At 44.1% G+C, this 25,995-nt stretch overlaps 1 protein-coding gene and 1 pseudogene across 1 annotated transcript in view; one reads left to right on the top strand and one right to left on the bottom strand.

The window, feature by feature from the left end:
• Window positions 1-18,109, bottom strand: part of LOC126470719 (nose resistant to fluoxetine protein 6-like) — a 185,110-nt gene extending 167,001 nt beyond the window's left edge. The window contains exon 1 of the mRNA XM_050098722.1: window positions 18,017-18,109. Within this exon, the coding sequence (XP_049954679.1) occupies window positions 18,017-18,068 (52 nt within the window). The 5' untranslated portion in view covers window positions 18,069-18,109. The remainder of the gene's footprint in view (window positions 1-18,016) is intronic.
• Window positions 14,891-15,008, top strand: LOC126472179 (5S ribosomal RNA; annotated as a pseudogene).
• Window positions 18,110-25,995: the final 7,886 nt, after the last annotated feature.

Below are 25,995 nucleotides of genomic sequence, written 5' to 3'. Positions count from 1 at the left end.
TCAGCGCCTCAATATTAATAAAAGACGAACTGTAACAATTTAATTGTTAATCTTTATCTCAAAAATAACAACAACCCTGAAGCCAGTTTCAGCAGTTAAGAATCATCTTGACATCACTACAAAAGACGAAAGATCCCAATCATAGCCCGTCACTACTACGCGAAACTGGCTTGTTGCAGTTTTCTTGCCGGCCGCGGTGGCCGAGCGGTTCTAGGGCCTTCAGTCCGGAACCGCGCGACTGCTACGGTCGCAGGTTGGAATCCTGCCTCAGGCATGGGTGAGTGTGATGTCCTTAGGTTAGTTAGGTTGAAGTAGTTCTAAGTTCTAGGGACTAATGACCTCAGATGGTAAGTCCCTTAGTGCTCAGAACCATTTGAACCATTTTGCAGTTTTCTTTCTTGATGATGGTTACCAACACTTTGGATCAAACAGAAAAGAAAGAAATATCGCTACAATCCATATTAATATAGTAACGTGTCGCAAGAAATGCACACAGACTTGCTACGGTAAGTCAAATGGAGTGATGTGCCTCCCTACGCTACACCTAAGAATCCAGACCGTTGGATTTTTACTTGCTGTTATCTATGTTCGCTTTATCGCTTGTTGGTTGCCAAACATATCCCCCCCCCCCCTTTAAGTGTAGCTTAAGGCAGGCACAGCAGTCCTACTGACACATCAAGTCTATATACAGTGCTTACGACACGTAGCTACGCCAATAAGGATTGTATTGTTCTTCATGTCTACATATTTGCTGCCCTCTGCAGCTAGAGGGCTCCGAGTTGTGTGGTGTGTAACGTGGCAGTGGTCAGCCTAACGATGTCGCTCCGTGGGAAGCAGCGTGCTGTAATCGAGTTTCGAATTCGAAGAGCTCATCCACACATGGGACACACTTTCTTTCAGGATAACAGTGCCCCAGATCACACACTAGCGCTGCGACATTTGCAACAATCCGACGTCTTGGGTTCACTGTCATGATCATCCTCCATACAGTCCCGACTGGCCCCATCCGATTTTCATCTCTTTCAATGGTGATGATGCAGTGCAAGCAGAAGCGAGGTTGTAGCTCTGTCAATAAAGTCAAACATTCCACAGTGACAGTGTCAATGAACTCTTCTCTTGTTGGAAGAAATGTGCTCGTTGCTAGGGTGACTATCTTGAGAAATAAATACGCAGAATGTTAATAATGTTTCTTTTATTTAAAAAGCTTCAAGAGATTTCCCATAAATAATTCGGAGGCATTGCCCTTCACGACGCTCTCGTATACACTCATTATTTGTGCCTGATACTGTCATTCTGTGTTCAGGTTTTTTCTGACGGATTTAGAGATCTAAATATTATTTTTCCTAAGTGGGTCATCAGTATTATTGCAAATTTTGCTGAGAAGAGTAATAATCAGCATTATTAGATAACATCCTGTCCGCCCCCGGTAGCTGAATGGTAAGCCGGCACGGTAGCCCAGCGTGTTGAGTCAGAGGGTTAGCTGCCCTCTGTAATAAAAAAAACTGAGTAAAAGGAACAACAACGAACTTCAACGGATGTCACGTGACGTCCACTACGACCAAATACAACGAGCCATGACAAACAAAATGAAAAAAAAAGGTCAGCGTGACGAATTGTCAATACTCAGGGCCCGGGTTCGATTCCCGGCTGGGTCGGGGTATTTTCTCCGCCCAGGGGCTGGGTGTTGTGCTGTCCTCATCATCATCCTATCATCCCCATCGACTGCAGGTTGCCGAAGTGGCATCAAATTGAAAGACCGGCACCCGGCGAACGGTCTGCCCGACGGGAGGTCCTAGCCATACGATTAAACAAAAAAGATAACATTCTGATTGCGTTTTTCATTTCTTGGCTTTGCCGGGATTCGTATAAAGACTAGCTAACTCATCTCAGTTGCGGAAAGATCTGAAGACAGAATGGCCCGCCACGTTTCTGAACCAATCCGTCCGAGATCATGGAACGAGGTGGCACAAGAGTTAATAAAATTGGTTTCCAAAGGGGGAGGACCAGGAGGCGGTTCCACTTCAAATGCAGCCCAGGTTTCGTTTTCCTTGGCTATAAAAAATAACGCTTCTGGTGGCGGAAGAACTTTTCGCAAAGTGTATTTGAGCGGCAAGAGGAGGAGTGGTGTTGGCGTAAAGTTCCTGACGACCAGACCCTGTGTTAACGCAGTGTCCCAGATTAAATTGCAGACCTGTCCGTAGTGTGCCATGACGTGATGGCATGTGATACTGTTGATGGTAATACGTGAGTTTAATGGAGTAGTTAAGTCCGGCGGTGGGCTTGTTGCTATTCAGGATGTGTAAGCTATGTACTGGCACCGGCTTTCACCCTCTCCGATCTTCATACAACACAAACGCCGGCCGCGGTGGTCTAGCGGTTCTAGGCGCTCAGTCCGGAGCCGCGGGACTGCTACGGTCGCAGGTTCGAATCCTGCCTCGGGCATGGATGTGTGTGATGTCCTTAGGTTAGTTAGGTTTAAGTAGTTCTAAGTTGTAGGGGACTGATGACCACAGATGTTAAGTCCCATAGTGCTCAGAGCCATTTGAACCATCTGAGCCAACACAAACAAGACAGTACATTATGTGCACACGGACTACGGCCCCTACACTCAGCAGATACACTTAGTACACAACTCTCAACCAGTGCGTGCATATAGGCGATGGCGGCCGATTTTCATCCCCGTCACTTTCTAGTTCAAGCCAGCGCCTAGTCTGTAATGACCTAAGCGTCGATGGAACATTAGAATCTTACCATCTAACCCTGCATCAAGAATAACAAGACGCAATTTGACGAACATAGGTAAAAGTAAACAATGACGTTCTCGCTGGAAATCAGTAATCCTACAGCTTTCAAGTTTCTTCATTTTTGATCCAAAGTCTTTCACTTTATCAAGCAGCCTCGCATACGCTCCCCTTTCCCTCTCCGATCGGCACTTGCCGAATATCTAAACACGTCGTCGCTATGCTCCTTAAAATCAGATTTCACTTGCCTTCCAACTAATGGTAACATGCATGAAATGTATTCGCAGTTGCGAATACCAGCAACCATCAGCTGCGTAAGGGAATTTCGACAGTGAAAATTTGTGCCAGGCCGGGACTCGAATCCAGAATGCCCGCTTGCGCGGGCCGTCGCCTTAACTGCTTTGGCTATCCGTGCTCAGTTCACGGGCACTTCCATATGTCGTCGTTACTGCGTCACAACCTATACTCCTACACACATTATGTAATTCTCGTACAGAGGTGTGGGGGGGGGGGTATTTTAACTAAAAGTCGCTGCCTGGTACCGGCGGATAAATACTATACTTCAGAGCCTGTGTTGTTAAGAAGAAACAATGCAATGTTGCTTCGGACATGTTTGCATATCCGAAGAAACATTACATCGTTTTTCTTAAGAACGCAGGCACTGCAGTATCGTATTGTAAAAATATTTTCGTAACTTCAGTGAAATGGTGTTTGAATGCAAAATTTAATCGGAACCAACTGTTAAAGAATTTGTTACCGTATCCACCGAAACAGCATTTCACAGTCCGTTAACTCAATTCTTTCAGCGGTAATGTACGGGATTGTATTTGTAAATCAGGATGAATCTCAATTCGCACTACCGCAAATTTTTTTCTGAGTAGATTGGATGTACAATGGGTAGAGTAGAAATTAAAACTAGGTGCAATGAGTTTTACTACAACTCCACTAGCATCGCGAATTTTGAAAGTGGAAAATATTTCGCACATGTTACATGGTGGCGCTGTCATACTTTAGGACACTGATTTGTACACAGACTGCTGATTCACCTCATACTTGTGACGTCATTAGAACACAGGACTGAAGGGATAAGGGCGAGTACGACATTCCTACATGTCAATTTTCGAAGCATAAACGCTTTTTTGGCTTCGTGGTTGATGGGGTAAGTGCGAGACTACAGATCATAAGGGACAGGTTTTTTTTCTGTCGTTTCTAGCTTCTTCCATATCGAGCAATGATTTGCATACGTAAGTCCAACTTGTACCGTGGCTCGGAGCCCCCGCTAAACTGCAGGACCCTCTGTAATTATTTGAATACGTTAGTTCAGAAGTCAGAATAAAGATAGGGCAATCCACTTCCAGGAGGGTTAGCCTGGATGATTCTAATGAAAAGGACATTGTAGATTTCCTTCCCCATCCTTTCGTAATCCCATGTTATGCTCGGCTCTGATAACGGTGCTGTCTACGGGACGTGAAACTTTCATCTTTCTTCCTTCTCCAAATAGGACTACTGGCAGTACAACTCTGTGCTGATCAGATCAACCTTTGGGTTGATCAGAGCTTTAATTATATCGCTTCTCCTCTCTCGAGGAGCTGCTAGCTGTTCTCATGAGGCTGAGTGAATCCTGTTCCGCTTCTGCCTGCAGTGGAAACACTCTGTTGGCAACGAAGATAAAACTGTCAGATAATACGGTCGCCACGGACAGAGATTAAATTTTTTCAGTAAAGGTGCAGTCCTAGTCGAACAGTCCCTGAAGCCTCTTCGTGAGAAAGTGCCTTTAGTAGTGACTAATGACTACAACCGAAACATAACTGATGTCCTTCTCTTAAGCTTACTGAGATAATCATAACATTTTTCGAATACTAACTTCATTAAAGAAAGGTATGAGTACAATCTCCCCTCGATAGCAATGTCATTAGAGGCGGAGGACTTCCTCAACTGCATATGATGTGGAAAATTGGCATCCAAGGTATATTCAAGGAAACCACAGCGGCTCACTTGTTGAGGGAAAATCATCGGAACATGTAACTCCGGATGGCCACAAATAAACTAAATCCGCACCTCCGATATGCGAGTCTAGCCTATTAGCTACTGTGTTAACTTGGTCGACAACTAAGGTTGGGCCCCCACTGTAAATGTTCTCACTACGGCGAGCAAGCGGTCACCAAATAACCTCTGTTTTTGACTCATATGGGCATTTCAAGCATTTTAATCGGAGAATCTACCACCTAAGCGATGGCCTTTCCTGTCTGCCGGAAGTAATACGCATTGCCGACGGCATGGCAACATAAGCATAATCATTGCGTGATTCTCTAATGTTATCAACAATTGTACTCCATCAATTCGTAAGAACACAGCTATTCAGTTGTGAGAGCGAAACCATTGTAACACCTGCACAAGTCCTACTGCTATATCCATTTTAACCGTCCTTGTTGACAGAACACAGAATGCAGCTTCCGCTCACCTCTCCTACGGGCAGAAATTTGCCTTCTTGAACGCAATAGCCTCAATACCCTCACAGACAGCGGAAAGAGAGTATATTAATCAGTTAACGCATATCCAGTGCAGAAGGATGTGACTTACCAGAACAAACAGAACAAAGGTAGGAAAATCTAGTAAATCATCAACTTGTCTTCGTTTCCGAAGCCATGCTGTCTTCGGACCCGAAGTCGAGCTTGAAAGAGAGCCTGGATACCCAGAACAAAAAATGTTCAAATATGTGTGAAATCTTATGGGACTTAACTGCTAAGGTCATCAGTCCCCAAGCTTACACACTACTTAGCCTAAATTATCCTAAGGACAAACACACACACCCATGCCCGAGGGAGGACTCGAACCCCCGCCGGGACCAGCAGCACAGTCCACGACTGCAGCGCCTTAGACCGCTCGGCGATACCCAGAAGCTAACATGCATCATACGTGATCAAAAGCGAAATATTCCGGTACACCATCGACTTGTTTTCAGATCCACGAGATTTCTGAAGCTAGCGCGAAAATGAAGCTGGCTGAGAATACTTAAGATCATACAAAAACTGTCGTAGTACTTGTCACCTGCTCCACGTATTTTTATAATGAAAGCAAACTACTTTTTTTAAAAATTTCTGTCCTTCATTCCATTCACCCTCCCTCACTTCTTAGTACTATTAGTTCTCTGGAGTTTTCTTTTGCAATATTAGATGGAGGGCAGTTTTAATGGGTAACTTAGTAGCCGGTCGTTGTGGCCGAGCGGTTCTAGGCGCTTCAGTCTGGAACCGCGCGACCGCTATGGTCGCAGGTTCGAAACCTGCCTCGGGCATGGATGTGTGTGATGTCCTTAAGTTAATTAGGTTTAATTAGTTCTAAATTCTAGGGGACTGATGACCTCAGATGTTAAGTCCCACAGTGCTCAGAGCTATTTCGGTAACTTAGTAACAGTTAAATAAATACCTTATTTTTGGTAAAATAAATAAACGCAGGTACTTCAAGAAATAACAATAAAGTGAAACTTAATGGCAGATTACAACTGTGTGCCGGACCGAGATTCGAACTCGGGACCTTTGCCTTTCGCGGACAAGCGTTCTACCAAAGTTTGGAAGGTAGGAGACGAGGTATTGGCAGAAGTAAAGCTGTGAGAACGTGGCGTGAGTCGTGCTTGGGTAGCTCTGTTGGTAGAGCAATTACCCGCGAAAGGCAAAGGTCCCGAGTTCGAGTCTCGGTCCGGCACACAGTTTTAATCTGCCAGGAAGTTTCATATCAGCACACACTCCGCTGTAGAGTGAAAATTTCATTCTAGAAACAATAAAGTGTATTTTTGTACAATTTGTTTCAAAAATATGGCTCAAATGGCTCTGAGCACTATGCGACTTAACTTCTGAGGTCATCAGTCGCCTAGAACTTAGAACTAATTAAACCTAACTAACCTAAGGACATCACACACATCCATGCCCGAGGCAGGATTCGAACCTGCGACCGTAGCGGTCGCTCGGTTCCAGATTGTAGCGCCTACAACCGCACGGCCACTTCGGCCGGCGTTTCAAAAATACAATGTACAAAAATGACCACAGTAGTTTTCTAAGTAACGTACCAACAATAACGATAAAGAAATAAAAGTTCTTAGGAAACAGCAGGCGTAAAACACCGGCCAGTGTAAAGTTTACTCTTGCCCCGGAATTTTGTTCTCACTTTCGTGGACAGAAAATTTCGGCCCAGTAGAAGCCGGATATTTGTCATCCACTCTCTCCGCCTTGCTGACTAAAGTGCGACAGGGAAAGCAAGAGGCCATAAGCCAGTTTGGCCGGGAGAGAAATCCGAGGCGGCTTCGCCAAATAGAGACACAGCTGCGACCATCCGTGCCCTGCCCAGCCTCCGGACCCGCATGCGTGTCTGTGGCTGTCTGCGCCGGAACGAGCAGCCTGCATTGTGAAATGAATGGCGTGACGCAGCGCGGGCGTTGCGACATCCAGCTGATGATGACACGTTTAGGATTTCCCCTAGGGCAACGCCACAAAGGTGTCGGGATAGTGACAGCATCTCTTACCAAACTATACCAACACTTTCTTCTCTTTGTCTTTCAAGAAGGAGAACGACTGTTCTCCCTGATGGCTCTGAAATTTATTATCGTGAACATGGAAAGAATTAAATCTACCATTCTACACGGGCAGAAAGAAAGATGAATGAAAACTCCGTCTGGATCACTGCATTTTTTTTAAATTACCAATTTAATATCTCGAAGTCAGGTTTGTAAGGGGTCCGTAGGCCCTTACTATAACTTTGCACTCGGCACAGGTCGATGGGCGAACAATCGATTATGACGTGTTGAGAGAGCGAGTGCCGAGATGCGCCAGAGTGGCTGGCGGGAATGGTGTGTGTGTGGAGGCCATTATTGGAATATAGGGTTTTTAACCGAGAAGGGTGTCACCATCGCCGTGGTTAGACCCCTAAATAATAAATGAATGCCGGGAAAGCGATGAAGTATCTTTGTAAAAGTGATCAGTGACGTTACTGCCGGCCGGAGTGGCCGAGCGGTTAAATGCGCTACAGTCTGGAACCGCACGACCACTACGGTCGCAGGTTCGAATCCTGCCTCGGGCATGGATGTGTGTGATGTCCTTAGGTTAGTTAGGTTTAAGTAGTTCTAAGTTCTAGGGGACTTATGACCACAGCAGTTGAGTCCCATAGTGCTCAGAGCCGTTTTTTGACGTTACTAGTGCCGATATTTAGTTTCGCGTCTACCGCGCCGGCCTAACCTTGGATTGCAGTGATGGATTAGCGTGTGACGATAATGGCAAATGAAGAAATCCTGTGCTGAGATTAGCCGTAATTAGATATGTATGACGAAGGCAGTGGCTCTCTCCTTTTTGTATTTTGATAAGAATATAAGTTCATAATTAGTAAAACTGTGTTGGTGTTCCTTATTACCATACATTCAGTATTATAGTATTGAACAGGACGAACTGGAAAGTAACAACTTCCGTAGCAGTCAATTCCGATTACCAGCCCCATTAGGTTCATGGTCATGTTAATAATAAATATTGGGCTGCTATTCTATCAGATCAGGTCAGGATAAAAACGGAGGTGTTACAGGTTGCAATGAACAGTTTGTCGAAAATTTTAGTTTAATGCTACACCCTCATTCTTTATACAAACTTTGCGGCACTAGTTTTAAATCTGAAGATGATTTATTTATCAGGCCAGAAACCGTACTCGAGATATAAATATACTGAACCAGATGAAGTCCTCTTTCAGTATACCAGCAGTGGTACGGTTTTCTCAGGACATTCATGTCCTTTACTATGAAAGAATGACCGATAGCCAACTCTAACCATCACAAGCCTAACTGAGCCTGCAGCTCACTTGCTGTACCGCCCATGTTCTTTCTAACACAAAACATTTCAGCAGCCTCTCATTCTAAGTTGAGACAGAATTTTTATCGCGGTTCGCCGATGACATTGTAATTTTGTCAGAGACAGCAAAGGACCTGGAAGAGCAGTTGAACAGAATGGACAGTGTCTTGAAAGGAGGATATGATATGAACATCAACAAAAGCAAAACGAGGATAATGGAATGTACTCGAATTAAATCGGGTGATACTGCGGGAATTAGATTAGGAAATGAGACGCTTAAAGTAGCAAAGGAGTTTTGCTATTTGGGGAGCAAAATAACTCACGACGGTCGAAGTAGAGAGAATATAAAATGTAGACTGGCAATGGCAAAGAAAGCGTTTCTGAAGAGGAGAAATTTGTTAACATCGAGTATAGATTTAAGTGTCAGGAAGTGAAACGTGGACGATAAATACTTTAGACAAGAAGAGAATAGAAACTTTCGAAATGTGGTGATACAGAAGAATGCTGAAGATTAGATGGGTAGATCACATAACTAATGAGGAGGTATTGAACAGAATTGGGGAGAAGAGAAATTTGTGGCACAACTTGATTAGAAGAAGGGATCGGTTGGTAGGACATATTCTGAGGCATCAAGGGATCCCCAATTTAGTACTGGAGGGCAGCGTGGAGGGTAAAAATCGTAGAGGTAGACCAAGAGATGAATACACTGAAGAGATTCAGAAGGATGTAGGTTGCAGTAGGTGCTGGGAGATGAAGAAGCTTGCACAGGATAGAGTAACATGGAGAGCTGCATCAAACCAGTCTCTGGATTGAAGACCACAAACAAAACATTAGTGAAATGCTATTTTATAGAGTAGTATCGCTTGCCCTAACATAACGAAGCAATGTGGCACAGGCGACCCGCATTCGGCTGGACTGGGATTCAGTTCTCCGTTAGGTCATCCAAGGTTTCCCATGGTCTCCCTGCATAGCTTAAAAAAATTCTGGGACGGTTCCTCTGAAAAAGACATGGCCGATTTCTTTCTCCGCTCCCATTTTTTCCTCCGTCTCTAACGACCTCGTAGTCGACGGAACATAAAACCTTACTCTCCCTTTCTCTGTGTGCACTAATATGGAAAGCTTTTGAAATTTCGGACTATCTCTGGCCGAAATCTCACACATCGGGATGTTTCGAGACACGAATTACAAAACAGCCATAGCCATCGAGAAAAGTGAGTTGAAAAGTGGTAAACACTGGTTAGTTGCCTGATATACTTTGTCTTGAGTCCTGACTCAGTCATGATGCAGCTTATCTGCCGTTTTTTCCAACAACTTAGAGTAAACACCAGGACTAAAAATGTGTGTGAAATCTTATGGGACTTAACTGCAAAGGTCATCAGTCCCTAAGCGTACACACTACTTAACCTAAATTAGCCTAAGGACAAACACACACACACCCATGCCCGAGGGAGGACTCGAACCCCAGGCGGGACCAGCCGCACAGTCCAAGACTGCAGTGCCTTAGACCGCTCGGAATCACCGGGACTGGCAGAAAGCCACAAGTCATTTCTGAACAAGCTTCCCATCACCGAACTGCTCGCTATCCTGACATTTGAACTAGAAGCTTGCTCTTCACCTTTCTGGGTCCAAGAAACCTTCGCTGATGCAGTCGGCGGTGCTAGCAGTATTAGCTGGTGTATCCTCTCCACAAAGGGAAGTATTATCGTCTATATCACTGTGACATCGCACTACGATTTGTGCGGATCGAATACAAACAGCAGTCACAGAACAGTTCTACTGGCCTTTTTTGAAGCTACAAATGAAGCAAAGTCGAAATATACAGGTTTGTTTCCGCAAACGCTACAACTGAAACTGAGATACACTGTGAGATCAAAAGTATCGGGACACCTGGCTGAAAATGACTTACAAGTTTGTGGCGCCCTCCATGGGTAATGCTGGAATTCAATATGGTGTTGGCCCACCCTTAGCCTTCACGGCAGCTTCCACTCTCGTAAGCATACGCTCAATCAGGTGCTGGAAGGTTTCTTGGGGAATGGCGGCCATTTCTTCACGGAGTGCCGCACTGAGGAGAGATATCCATGTCGGTCGGTGAGGCCTGGCACGAAGTCGGCGTTCCAAAACATCCCAAAGGTGTCCTATAGGGTTCAGGTCAGGACTCTGTGCAGGTCAATCCATTACAGGGGTGTTATTGTCTTGTGACCAATCCGCCGCAGGCCGTGCATCATCGTGTTGAAAGATGCAATGGCCATTCCCGAATTGCTCTTCAACAGTGGGAAGCAATAAGGTGCCTAAAACATCATTGTAGGACGCAAAACAACTGTGGGTGCAAGCCTCCTCCATGAGAAACACGACCACACCATAACACCACCGCCTCCGAATTTTACTGTTGGCACTACACACGCTGGCAGATGACGTTCACCGGGCATTCGCCATACCCACACTCTGCCATCGGATCGCCACATTGTGTACCGTGATTCGTCACTCCACACAACGTTTTTCCACTGTCCAATCGTCTAATGTTTACGTTCCTTACACCAAGCGAGGCGTCGATTAGCATTTACCGGTGTGATGTGTGACTTATGACCAGCCGCTCGACCATGAAATCCAAGTTTTCTCACCCCCCACCAAAGTGTCATAGTACTTTCAGTGGATCCTAATGCAGTTTGGAATTTCTGTGTAATGGTCTGGACATATGTCTGCTTATTACACATTACGGCCCTCTTCAACTGTCGGCGGTCTCTGTCAGTCAACAGACGAGGTCGGCCTGTACGCTTTTGTGCTGTACGTGTCCCTTCACGTTTCCACTTCACTGTCACATCGGAAACAGTGGACCTAGGAATGTTTAGAAGTGTGGAAATCCCGCGTACAGACGTATGACACAAGTGACAACCAATCCCCTGACTACGTTCGAAGTGCGTGAGTTCCACGGAGCGCCCCATTCTGCTCTCTCACGATGTCTAATGACTACTGAGGTCTCTAATATGGAGTACCTGGCAGTAGGCGGCAGCACAATGCACCTAATATGAAAAATGTATGTTTTTGGAGGTGTCCGGATACTTTTGATCCATAGTGTACTTAAAATGCAAAATATTAGTACGCTTGGCAGCACAGTTTGTAAATAGTTAGAAGTGTATTCTTTCAGAAATGTGAAAGTACTAGTTTTCGCCAAAGACTGCATATAATCTATCTACGAGCGATTTGCACTTCTTAGGAGGTACTTGTTCGAATGTGCGCAGGCCCATACAAATATATCTGCGCGACTTACAAACCACGACTCAACAGCTCTGATAGGCACTATATACCGGTATTTCCATCGAGCTCCTCGTCGAACTGCCCCGTATTAGCCTTTTACACCGTATTCACAATCGGATGGACACAGAAAGATAATCTTTCTCATAACTTTTTTTCGTTAACCTCTCTATTATTTTTCAAGAAGAATTTTACTGTCGGTGAGTAGCTAATGAAGTATTTGTTTTGTAAATAGACTTCCCACAACTACACTGTTTTATTTATTTCTTTTATCATTTTTTTCTTGCTAACGCAGTTTGGAATTTCTGTGTAATGGTCTGGACATATGTCTGCTTATTACACATTACGGCCCTCTTCAACTGTCGGCGGTCTCTGTCAGTCAACGTTTCGGGACCGTAGCACCACATTCAAGAAGTCATTCTGCCATCACTTAAGCTGTCAGTCTGGGCTCCACCTCTAATGACGTTGTCGTCGACGGGACTTTAAATCCTAATTTGCTCTTCCTCCTTCAGACCAGAAGATGATGTGCAGGATATCAGGTGTGGCCTTATCAGAGGAGGTATCTCCACGTTCATTTAAAGCGATTTTATGAAAACCACAGAAAGCCTAAACTTTGAACCCCAGGCAGGGATTTCAATCCGCCCCCCCCCCCCCCCTCTATGCGAGTCACGGTGCCAACTCGCCCTGTAATGGGGTGTTCTATGGTTCTTGCGCCTTTAGCATATCCTCTTAGCGCGATTTGGTTGACGCCTTTCAAGTATTCGTCTACATTGCGGGCAAATGTTTAGTGCCCACAGGACCTATTATTGTGTTGTTAATGATGGAAGTGACACATTAGGTAAGATATGGTGCCAGTCAATAACGTATCTCTTTCGGAAAGTACTAAGGCGTCAACAAGCTTAAGGCTCCTAACCGACAAACCATCAGCAATGTCACTGAACGACACTCTGAAGAGAACTTTGGAATTCTACGCAGCGAAGAATCTGATCAGTAACTATCGTGGTATCATTTCCCGTTACCAGCGCCGGCCGAAGTGGCCGTGCGGTTAAAGGCGCTGCAGTCTGGAACCGCAAGACCGCTACGGTCGCAGGTTCGAATCCTGCCTCGGGCATGGATGTGTGTGATGTCCTTAGGTTAGTTAGGTTTAACTAGTTCTAAGTTCTAGGGGACTAATGACCTCAGAAGTTGAGTCCCATAGTGCTCAGAGCCATTTGAACCATTTGAGCCGTTACCAGCCAAACTCTGGAAAGATCACTCTTGTTTGTGCACCAGCTGGTCACAGGGCTTCAGGGACTCGCCACAATAAATCAACAGGTTCAGAAATAGCGTATGGAAATAATTTGAAGATGAAAAGTTTGATAGAAGCAAAAAAAGCAAAATTGTCAGTTATCCTCAAAGTGAGTTACAGGTGTCTATCCACTGTCATTTTGATAACCTACAGCAGCAACATTACTCTTCAGTTTACAATTAAGTGCTTGGCAGAAGGTAGAAGAAGCCATTTTAAAACCATATCTCTACTGTTCCACTCTCTAATTAAGTATGTAAAAAGTTAACACCTAAATCTCTCCGAACGAGCTATGATTTCTCCTATTTCATTCGTCCCTGTGTAAGTAATAGGCATCAAAATAGTTTGTTATTCAGAGGAGAAAGTTGTTTATTGACGTTTCTTGAAAAGATATCCCGCGATAAAAAAAACTCCTTGGTTTTAATGAGTGAGTGTCCTCCCAACTCTCTTCTGTTTCGTGATAACAAAAAACGAGACACCCTCCTATGACGTTTTCGATGTCTTCCGTCAATCCTATCTGGTAAGAACCCCATACTGCGCAATAGCATTCTAGAAGAGAAATGACTAACGTAGTGAAAAAAATTTCTTTAGTAGATTTTTGCAGTTTCTCAGTGCTCTGCCAGTAAAACGCAGTCTGTATTCTGCCTTTCAAACAACATTTTCTTTGTCATCTTTCAAACGTAAGTTGTTCCTGACTGTCATACGTAGGTGTTAAGTTAAATCTGCAACATCTAAATTTGTGTCGTTTGTCATGTAACAGCAATTAAACAGAGCTGTCTTAGTACTCATTAGGAGTGACTCACACATTTATTTTTCAGGGTCTATTGCCACTTTTTCACAATTCAGATATCTTATCAACACCATTTTTTATTTGTTTTTAACTTCTGTTGCGGTCACTAGACGATAAAGGACGGCATTATCTGCAAACAGTCTACGAGGGCATGTGAAAAATTCTTAAAGCTCTTTAAATAAAATAAAAAGTTATTAAAACTCTACATCTTTATTCTTCATCTCTATATATTTACAGCTCTCTGACACAAGAGGGCTCCCAATTGTAGCATGTAACATGGCAGTTCTATTGTTCATCTCTACATATTTGCAGCCCGCTGCCACTAGGAGCGTCCCAATTGTAGCGTGTAACATTGCAGTGTGTAACGGAACTAAGTCAGTGCTTGAGAAACAGAGTGCTGTAATCGAGTTTCGAATTTGAAGAGTTCTTCCACACAGGGAGCATCGGCCGGCCGCAGTGGCCGAGCGGTTCTAGGCGCTACAGTCTGGAACCGCGCGACCGCTACGGTCGCAGGTTCGAATCCTGCCTCGGGCATGGATGTGTGTGATGTCCTTAGGTTAGTTAGGTTTAAGTAGTTCTACGTTCTAGGGGACTGATGACCTCAGCAGTTAAGTCCCATAGTGCTCAGAGCCATTTGAACCACTTTTGAACAGGGAGCATCCTCTCCTTCAGCTTGGCACTGCCAGACCACACGCATGCGCTGCGACATTTCCAACAATCCCACGTCTTGGGTTCACCGTCATCGATCATTCTCCAAACAGTCGTGACTTGGCCCCATCCGATTTCCGTTTGTTTCCAAAACTTAAAGGACACTTTCGAGGACTTCCCTTTGATTGTGATGAAGCGGAGCAAGTGGAGGTGAGGTTGTGGCACCGTGGTATCAACAAACTAGTCTATCGTTGGGAGAAATGTGTTCTTAGCCACGGTGACTATGATGAAAAATATATGTGTAGACATGAAGAATAAATTTGTGGAATGTTAATAACATTTGTTTTACTTAAAAAGTGCCAACGGCCTTGCCGCAGTGGTCACACCGGTTCCCGTCAGATCATCGAAGTTAAGCGCTGTCGGGCTGGGCTAGCACTAGGATGGGTGACCATCCGGTCTGCCAAGCGCTGTTGGCAAGCAGGGTGCACTCAGCCCTTGTGAAGCAAACTGAGGAGCTACTTGGTTGAGAAGTAGTAGCGGCTCCGGTCTTGTAAACTGACATACGGCCGGGGGAGCCATGTACTGACACATGCCCTTCCATATCCACATCCATTGACGCCTATGGGCTGAGGATGACACGGCGGCCGGTAGGTACCATTGAGCCTTCCAAAGCCTTTTCGGACACAGTTTACTTTTTAGTTTTTACTTAAAAAGCTTTAAGGATTTTCAGTAAAAAATTCGGAGGCATTAATTTTCAGTACGTTTTCGTACATCTATCACATTCGCCAGTGCGGCTGGTCCCGGCGGAGGTTCGAGTCCTCCCTCGGGCATGGGTGTGTGTGTTTGTCCTTAGGATAATTTAGGTTAAGTAGTATGTAAGCTTAGGGACTGATGACCGTAGCAGTTAAGTCCCATAAGATTTCACACACATTTGAACATTTTGAACACATTCGCCAACCAGGGGACGTGGCTGAAATTCGAGTCCAGTTGGATGAATTAAACGAAAAGTTCACATTTCAAATACATCTGTACTAACCAGAACTAAAGTCAGTGGCGGCTCATAACCACATATCAGCTATTACCTTCCAAACGGCTTGTTGTCGGACCCACGTCTACCGGTAGTTTTTTCTGCTATTATAGTGTATTTTCACACGAGTGACTTTTCGGTAAAGATGTAAATGCCGTATGGTATTGTTGGCTGGAAAATTTCACGGGGTGGGTTCATCTGCCTGCCGGGATGGCTGGTCATCCTTCGCGCACTCTGATCAGTTTCCTTGCGGCTTGTTGTGTTGCGAATGTATTTGTGGAATGTGGGTAAGTGTAATGCAGACGCGTATAGTGTAGCGTTACGTATGTGTTGTACGACGATGACGAGAGTAGGGAGAAGGTAAAACCTGGTGCTGGCTCAGGGCCTACTCCTCTGGAATAGTACAAGGTAGGCCGCCGACCATCACGTCCCCATCCGACGGACGATTCACCATCAACAGTGTCACATGCTCTCACTTCATGAGATACAGCGGAGAGGTTTGGAATTTAATCCAGAGCCTTGGCGCAAAGTCTGGTGACGAGGATCATTAGACCACAACATCTCCTCCGTGATTTCCTTAAACCGCTCCAGGCAAATGCCTAGATGATTGCTTTCAAAGGGCACGGCCAAGTTCCTTCCCCGTCCTCGTAATATTCGGAGCTTGTGCTCCGTCTCTAATGACCTCGAGATCGACGGGAGTTTAAACCCTCATTTTCCATCCTTTTTACCTCTCCACCTCCTGTCACCCAAATACTCGTTGTGAAAATGTCATCTAACTCCATTATTCGAAGAGCGCGTAGACTCCAGCGCCACCGCATAGGTGTACCCTGTAGATCATGAACTTCAAAGGGCTTATCACACTGCTTTAGAGAACCAGATCACTACCCGTCAATTACACTGAAAAGCAAAAGAAACTGGTATTGGCATGCGTATTCAAATACAGAGATACGTAAACAGGCAAAATACGACGCTACGGTCGGTAACGCCTATACAAGACAAGTGGCTGGAGCAGTTGTTAGATCGGTTACTGCTGCTACAATGGCTGGTTATCAAGATTTATACGAGTTGGAACGTGGTGTTATGGTCGGCGCACGGGCGATGGAACACAGCATCTCCGAGGTAGCGATGAAGGAGAGATTTTCCGGTACGACCATTTCACGAGTGTACCATGAATATCAGGAATCCGGTAAAACATCAAATCTCCGACATCGCTGCCGCCGGAAAAAGATCCTGCAAGAATAGGATTAACGACAAGTGAAGAGAATCGTTCAACGCGACCAAAGTGCAACCCTTCTGCAGATTGCTGTAGATTTCAGTGCTGGACCCTCAACAAGTGTGAGCGTGCGAACCATTCAACGAAACATCATCGATATGGGCTTTCGGAGCCGAAGGCCCACTCATGTAACTTTGGTGACTGCACGACACAAAGCTTTATGTCTCGCCGGGGCCCGTCAACACCGACATTGGACTGTTGATGACTGCAAACACGTTGCCTTGTCGAACGAGTCTCGTTTCAAATTGTTTCGAGCAGATGGACGTGTACGGATATGGAGACAACCTCATGAATCCATGGACCCTACATGTCAGCAGGGGACTGTTCAAGCTGGTGGAGGCTCTTAATGGTTTGGAGAGTGTGCAGTTGGAGTGTTATGGAACCCCTGATACGTCTACATACGACTCTGACAAGTAGCACGTACGTAAGCATCCTGTGTGATCACCTGCAGCCATTCATGTCCATTGTGCATTCCGACGGACTTTGGCAATTCCAGCAGGACAATGAGACACCCCACACGTCCAGAATTGCTACACAGTGGCTTCAGGAACATTCTTCTGACTTTAAATACCTCCGCTGGCCATCAAACTCCCTAGGTACGAACATTATTGAGCATATATGGGATGCCTTGCAACGTGCTGTTCAGAAGAGATCTTCACCCCCTCGTACTCTTACTAATTTATAGACAGCCCTGCAGGATTCGTGGTGTGAATCCCTTTGAATGGCTCTGAGCACTATGGGACTTAACATCTATGGTCATCAGTCCCCTAGAACTTAGAACTACTTAAACCTAACTAACCTAAGGACATCACACACATCCATGCCCGATGCAGGATTCGAACCTGCGACCGTAGCAGTCGCGCGGCTCCGGACTGAGCGCCTAGAACCGCTAGACCACCGCGGCCGGCAGGTGTGAATCGCTCCAACACTACTTCAGATATGTGTCGAGTCCACACCACATCGTGTTCCGGCATTTCCGCATTCCCGTGTGCTCGCGTGGGCGCTACGCGATATTAGGCAGGTGTACCAGTTTTCTTGGCTCTGGCTATTCAGTGTACAACGCACTGTGAAAATTCTGATAGTAAATACGCGATTGCAGTCGATCGCACGTATGCGACGGTATTCCATTGGTCCTGAGGTAATAAGTACAGTTTTGTAATGTCAGGATAACTGTTTGTACTCACTGTACTGCGCCCAGAAGGTTCCGTTGCGCAGGTTCTGCGTGTACATCCGCATGTGGGCGCTGCAAGTGTCGCTCAACTCCTGCGCACCTTCCGCCCGCTCCAGTGAGTACAGACTGCTCCATTCCTGCGAACATAGACATAGTGTTCACAATGCCGTCCACTTACCACCGATATCTCAGAGACTTCACTAAATGCGAGTATTGATAACGGAGATCCTGCCGGACAGAAAGGCAAGTGCAAGAATAAGGTCAGTTAGTAGAGAGTAATAAACAACGAAATGCGAGTACCGAAGAGGCACGTGAGGGAAGCAAAGGACAATAGGGCCCTAGTGGTCTGCCTAGTCTCTGCGAAAGACATAGCGATAGTAAGTGGGACAGAAGAATGCGCAAAAGAAACAACCTGACAACCTAAGTAGGATAGCCAGGAGGGTAGGATTGAAGACTGCTTGCAGCAACAAAACGAAGACACAAAATACCACAGGAGATTGCAAAACGCCAGAGGGCACCCCTCAAAATGTGGGCAAATCTAAATGCCTAGGGGAATATACGACAGGAACAAACAGGAGCAGTGAGAGGATAATAGGGGGAACGAAGAAGATGTGATCAGCTTTCTGTACGAATCGAGAAGCCTACAATACAACATTTTCATCTACAGACATAAAGATCAATGATTACAATAAAATGGTGAGAAATTCAGTAGTATATGCGGCTCAGACGATAACAATAACAACACATTGTGCGCAAAAACTAGAGAAAAAAGAAGGAAAAATCTTATGGAAATGCTGGGCACTAAAGGAGGCGGTGAAATATGGATGCGAAGGCCTAAGGATGAACGGTACCGGAGAATGTGGACAATATCAGGAGAAATCAGGCTGAAAATGATTAGATTTGCGAGATCAGGATAAACATGAGTAGAATGACCAAAGTGTAAGAGACAACGGGTAACACAATAGGAAAGACAAGAACTAAGTGGACTGTTGGATGCAGGAAGACTTGATTTGAGGTAAGGATCAAGGTGGAAGAGAAGTGAAATAGAAAAAGCAAGTATAAGCCGACCAATATGCGAAAGATCAACGACAAAAGAGTGCAGGAAAATCTGGGAGAACCACCAGTGGAGGTGACAAGAAAAAGAGGGAAGGAGGGTACTGCAGACCACTGAAGAATAGGAGTGAGAAGAAGAGATAGGATCAAAAGGTTCCGGAAGCAGAAGAGGAAGACCTGATCCATAAAGGACAACTTGTGGTCATACAGAGGTCATATGTGAAGAATTGGAAGAAGAAGAAGAAGAAGAAGAAGAGAGGTCTCAAAAATGTACTCAGTAATCATATGCAAACACTCTAAAACATAAGTACATTTAAGTAAATATCACTTGAGATAAAAAAGAATAAGATTAGTGAATGTACATTAGACTAGACACCGCACTTTCGGAACACCACTTCTCTTCTAACGAATCAAAGATTTCTGTCAAATTCAGTTGCTGCCAACCGAAACAATTGCAAGGAACTGATCACTACTACAGCTTTTACTTCAGGATTCGCTAGCTAAAATACAGCAGGCTTCGTCACTGCAATGATCCGAAAAAGACGAGACCAATAAAGGGGAAATGCCGAGTGCATAGTTCTTAAATATTATGGAACTGCAAGAAACTTTAATTTCTTTTTACATGAAAGAAAAATATAATTTTGGTACTTTTTATTTACATAAAAATTCTAGAAAAATGTTTCGAACATCAGAGCAGCAGTAAAGCTAGAAAAAGCTAGAAAAGCTAGAAAAATCTATTCAGTTGAAACATGTCACTTGGCACGAATTCCCCGTCTAACGGCGTGCTTATTATTTTTGCCGCGTCGTTTAACAAGTGCACTCTACAGTTTTGTCATTCTATGATTTCTGTTTGTTCCGTCCCTCTTTTACACAGCATTTCAGATTTTCACTTCAGTTGTACTTACATGTCTAATCTATACTCTGCAAGCAACCCTACGGCGTGTGGCGGAGGGTGTTACGGGTACCAAATGGATTTCTCCCCTTTCCCGTTCCATTCGCGAATGGAGCGCTGGGAGCACGATTCTTGGTATGCGCTCTGATTTCTCTTATTTTCCTCGTCGCGATTATTTCGCGAGACGTGTGTGGCAGGGAATAAGGCGTCGCCTGCCTCCTCTCGGAACGCGTGATCTCTTAATCTCTCCGCGAGGCACGCCGTCTCACTTTGTGGCTGCTGCCACAGGAGTTAGCTCAACATCTCCCTTATGCTCCTGCGCTAGCAAAACGAACCCGTGACGAAACGCGCTTCTTTTCCTTAGATCTTCTCCCTCTCTTCTATTAATCCAACATCACCAGGTTAGATAATCTGACACTGATCTATACGATCAGTATTCAAGAATCGTTACAATGAATATTTTGTAGGTCACTTCTTTCGCGAATGGAAATGTAGATTTCCCGTCATTTTACCTACTACCGCTGTCGATTTTCGAACCCACAACGAAATTCCAAATAATCAATTTTAGCGCATAGTAATGACCTTCTTACCTCAACCAGTAATCAGAAATTTGAAACAGTTTTTTTTTTTTATTGCCAGTAGTTTGTTGCAGATCCTGATGAGTTGTGAATTTTTTGGAGAGTTTTACATTACATCAACGTTGCTCGTTTACAAATGGATGTGCAGTTTCTTAGCAATGTGACATAATAAACTAAATAATTTCGCCACACGTGTTGAATTACTGGTCCTCAATTAATTTTGCCCCTATACATAGATAAGTCTAAACAGAAATTTCGAAGTAAATAATTGAAACACTATTAGCAAGAACAAATGCTCAAAACGATAATAACTTTCAAGAAGCGTTGTGATGCAGAGTGTCTCCCGTAGTACAGCATGGCCTCCTGTCACTCCTTACGATTCTGAATTTGGTACGAATAGGAAGATGTCTCAAAACAATCTTCAACTAAGTTATGTATTCCACCTCCTGTTTCATAATGGTTCTACTCTGCTTTAGTTGTATTTGTGAATCATTTAAAAATTTCACGCATTACCAAATACCAAACTGTCAAATAGTAGAACTTGGCCAATCAGCTTAGAGAGAAGATGCACGGAAATAAAGAGCACATTCAGGTAATCAAGCAACACGCCTTGTCTATTCTGCGGTAATTTAAATTAAACACATCCGCAAAACTATAGTAAACATTATATCGCATTCCCAGAACTCACACGGTAAGAAAAGTAAGCTGTTTTCATTGTGGATGCTAATGCAAGCTGCTTCATAAACAAAGCTAAACCATTTAAATGGCACGTTGTACATGACATATCTTCCTACATCTCAGCTGCACATTGCGCTCTGACCGGTGTAACCGATGTGGATAGTAGCACTGTGGTGCCATCTGATTCACGTGCAGCTTGTCATTTGTTTTCAGAGACGTTATGCTTCTCTCACAACTTTGCGTGAATTTCTTGTAACTACCGCACGAAGAGACGTGCACACACCAGCGGATTAAGTAAGTAGCAGGATATCGTTACAGAGCACTTAATGCACGTCTATACGTAAGAGAAGTAGCAGAACCAAAGCGAATCCACGAACATTATATTGAAGAATAAAGAGCCTAAAAAGAATGCTGCAATAAATACTGCAATTCTATCAGATGTATTCTGGTCTAAAACACTAACAAAAAGGGCGATGGTATCATCAGCCCGAATATTTATTTTAACGCTATATGATTTTACTAGACATTGTTTTATTGGTGGTGTGGTGTGGCTACCTTCCTCCGACTTATTATTTAAGGTGAAGCCCGAACCTCGACGCAGCTTGGCATTTTCACGTTAACAAATTACTGCCAGAGGTGAAACAAACAATAAGTGGCACAAAGAAACCCTAGGATCGACTATGGATAGAACCCAAACCTTTCAGTATTGTAATCTGACCCTTGCCCACGTTACCATAGGGTACAAATAAGCACGAAAAAGAACTGTTACAAAACAGCCCAAGACCAACGAATGAAAATTCGAAAGACGTGCGACGTACAGCTAAAACGGAAACTCGAGGAAAGCGAGTAAATTTCTTAGACTTATACGCATCATTTAAGTTATTTAGTATTCGACAACTTATCGACAACGGCTACACGTCGAGAAACATTTTCTTCTTGAATTTTTACAAAAAAAAAGGACACCAAATATCTTAGGAGAATACACTATACATTAAGTCCAACCACACAGACTTGGGATGCATCAAGTTGAACACTCATTGGCAACACTGACAGTGACAGAGTAAACAATAACACCCGCATAGAAAAACTGCGTAAAGCATAAATAGTCTCTGGAATATTTATAATAAGAAAGTCCTTTCAACCAACGCCAAACATCGCCACAAAAAACAGTCCTTCTTTCAGAAGCACTCTACGCAGTTCAGACATTACCATTAACAATCAGTGTCAGTGTCCTCGAGAAATTGGAACAACTGATATTGTAGAAAACTTTCGGATGGAAAATATATTCGAAATTTTGGGGGCACCTAGTTCTAAAGGACAGCTCACGATTATTCAATGAAATTTTCCACACCAAAATGTGACCCGAAACACCAAAGTACGATGGTTAGTCGCCTCCTAAAATCAGCTGCCAGAAGTTGCCGTTGAGCTACTGACAACTACACGGAATACATACAGACAGAATATCGATTTTCATGAACTCAAATCCAAATAACTAAAAGAAGGAGTCTAAAAAAGTGAGTATTTTACGCGCACGCACCTCTGCCTCAGTGGCCAATTTCCGGTAGTGCAGGCCGGCGCACTCACACCATGTGTCTTGCTCACTGATGAAAACATTTCTTCGTCTATTTTAATTTATGAACCAAAATTAAATGGAACTGTGTACTTTCCAGTGTAAACAATAAAGTGGAACAGCTTCCAAACAATTAAAATAAAGTGACGCTCAATCTGGTACGCTTTGAAGGAATTAATTTCCTACATCCGAAACGTTCTTTTTAGGAAAACAGTGATTCGTCAATGTTAATGTCTGTATTTGCCGTACAGTCTGATCCGAATGCGTGTCTCAGCTGTTCCACAATCGGCTGTGCTTTGAAATGTTTTCCTCTAACAGTATCTAAGGGGTCATATGATGTACTGTCTGCAAAGTGGAGAAATTTCATCAACCGGTGCAATCTTCCTCATTCATGTTTCCTAAAGCATGATGTATCAAGCGACTTCCTCTTCGAAAAGTACAGTTTGGGTCCCGACTTGTTCAGAATGTTCTGAAGAATAATGTTCCGAGTAGTATCTTTTCTTCATCACTTGTTGTGCCTTGCCAACTGCGGACCTAGATTTTGCTGCAAGATTTGGATCAGTAGCTGAGTCCTGATCTGCAGATAAGGTGGTTTGGTGAGTTGTTCTTTTGCACAAAGAGTCATGTACAAAACACTGAAAACAATTTATCACTCGCTTTTGTATTAGTGACATATTTACACCTTTCTCACCATTAAACGGAAAGCGGTGGCCAACCGAACTGTTACGAACAAAAGCATATTGTGGCGTCCGTTGCAGTGCCATATTGCCGTCAGATGATTCTAAATCTGTTTCCCTCACCTCCCACGTTTCGCCAACTCTCACATCTGTCACTAAGGTTGTCATCACTGTCCAAAAGAAACCGTTCTAGTTCTGATTTCGATAGATTACGCCCTTTTGTCGTCACAAATGGTTTCACACTAGTAAATACAACAGAAATAATGCGAAAAGCAGGGTTTTTTTCTGCCACCCGACGCACGAAACTGAAGAGAGATACCGTGTAGTGAAATCAGCTTTACCTAACGACAAAACACCAGTCAGCCTATGACTTGTCATTCCCATTAAGAGCAGGCCACAGAATCCGTGAGGACGGACATATTCGACGAACTGAGTGAGAACGAGTGGATATATCTGTCAAGTCCAATAAAAGGGTTAAAGAGTCAAAAGTAATAATAATATTAATACAGTCGATTGAGTGCACATTATAATCGCGACATGTGTGCTCTAGGGGAAAGGTAATGAACGCGTGTTCGTCACGATCAGTCGTCCTATGTTGGGAGCCAGCGCACTTCTACATCTACATGTACATCTACATCGATACTCTGCTAATCACGTTTAAGTGTCTGCCAGAGGATTCATCGAACCAACTTCACAATTCTATATTATTCCAATCTCGTATAGCATGCGGAAAGAATGAACACCTATATCTTTCCGTACGAGCTCTAATTTCCCTTATTTTATCGTGGTGATCGTTCCTCCCTATGTAGGTCGGTGTCAACAAAATATTTTCGCATTCTGAGGAGAAAGTTGGTGACTGGAATTTCGCGAGAAGATTCCGTCGCAACGAAAAACGCCTTTCTTGTAACGATTTCCAGTCCAAATCCTATATCATTCCTGTGACACTCTCTCCCATATTTCGCGATAATACAAAACGTGCTGCCTTTCTTTGAACTTTTTCGATGTACTCCGTCAGTCCTATCTGGTAAGGATCCCACACCGCGCAGCAGTATTCTAAAAGAGGGCGGACAAGCGTAGTGTCTCCTTGGTAGGTCTATTACATATTCTAAGTGTCCTGCCAATAAAACGCAGTCTTTGGTTAGCCTTCCCCACAACATTTTATATGTGTTCCTTCCAATTTAATTTGTTCGTAATTGTAATACCTAGGTATTTAGTTGAATTTACGACTTTTAGATTAGACTGATTTATCGTGTAACCGAAGTTTAACGAGTTCCTTTTAGCACTCATGTGGATGACCTCACACTTTTCGTTATTCAGGGTCAACTGCCACTTTTCGCACCATTCAGATATTTTTTCTAAATCGTTTTGCAGTTTGTTTTGATCTTCTGATGACTTTATTAGTCGATAAACGAGAGCGTCATGTGCAAAGAACCGAAGACGGCTGCTCAGATTGTCTCCCAAATCGTTTATATAGATAAGGAACAGCAAAGGGCCTATAACACTACCTTGGGGAACGCCAGAAATCACTTCTACATCTACATCTACATCTACATGATTACTCTGCAATTCACATTTAAATGCTTGGCAGAGGGTTCATCGAACCACAATCATACTATCTCTCTACCATTCCACTCCCGAACAGCGCGCGGGAAAAACGATCACCTAAACCTTTCTGTTCGAGCCCTGATTTCTCTTATTTTATTTTGATGATCATTCCTACCTATGTAGGTTGGGCTCAACAAAATATTGTCGCATTCGGAAGAGAAAGTTGGTGACTGAAATTTCGTAAATAGATCTCGCCGCGACGAAAAACGTCTTTGCTTTAATGACTTGCATCCCAACTCGCGTATCATATCTGCCACACTCTCTCCCCTATTACGTGATAATACAAAACGAGCTGCCCTTTTTTGCACCCTTTCGATGTCCTCCGTCAATCCCACCTGGTAACGATCCCACACCGCGCAGCAATATTCTAACAGAGGACGAACGAGTGTAGTGTTAGCTGTCTCTTTAGTGGACTTGTTGCATCTTCTAAGTGTCCTGCCAATGAAACGCAACCTTTGGTTCGCCTTCCCCACAATATTAAAAAAAATGGCTCTGAGCACTATGGGACTCAACTGCTGAGGTCATTAGTCCCCTAGAACTTAGAGCTAGTTAAACCTAACTAACCTAAGGACATCACAAACATCCATGCCCGAGGCAGGATTCGAACCTGCGACCGTAGCGGTCTTGCGGTTCCAGACTGCAGCGCCTTTAACCGCACGGCCACTTCGGCCGGCCCCACAATATTATCTATGTGGTCTTTCCAACTGAAGTTGTTCGTAATTTTTACAACCAGGTACTTAGTTGAATTGACAGCCACGAGAATTGTACTATTTATCGAGTAATCGAATTCCAACGGATTTCTTTTGGAACTCATGTGGATCACCTCACACTTTTCGTTATTTAGCGTCAACTGCCACCTGCCACACCATACAGCAATCTTTTCTAAATCGCTTTGAACTGATACCGGTCTTCGGATGACCTTACTAGACGGTAAATTAC

The sequence above is a fragment of the Schistocerca serialis genome, chromosome 3 (assembly GCF_023864345.2).
Source record: "Schistocerca serialis cubense isolate TAMUIC-IGC-003099 chromosome 3, iqSchSeri2.2, whole genome shotgun sequence".
Lineage (NCBI taxonomy): Eukaryota > Metazoa > Arthropoda > Insecta > Orthoptera > Acrididae > Schistocerca > Schistocerca serialis.
This window is presented reverse-complemented; position numbering and strand designations above follow the sequence as displayed.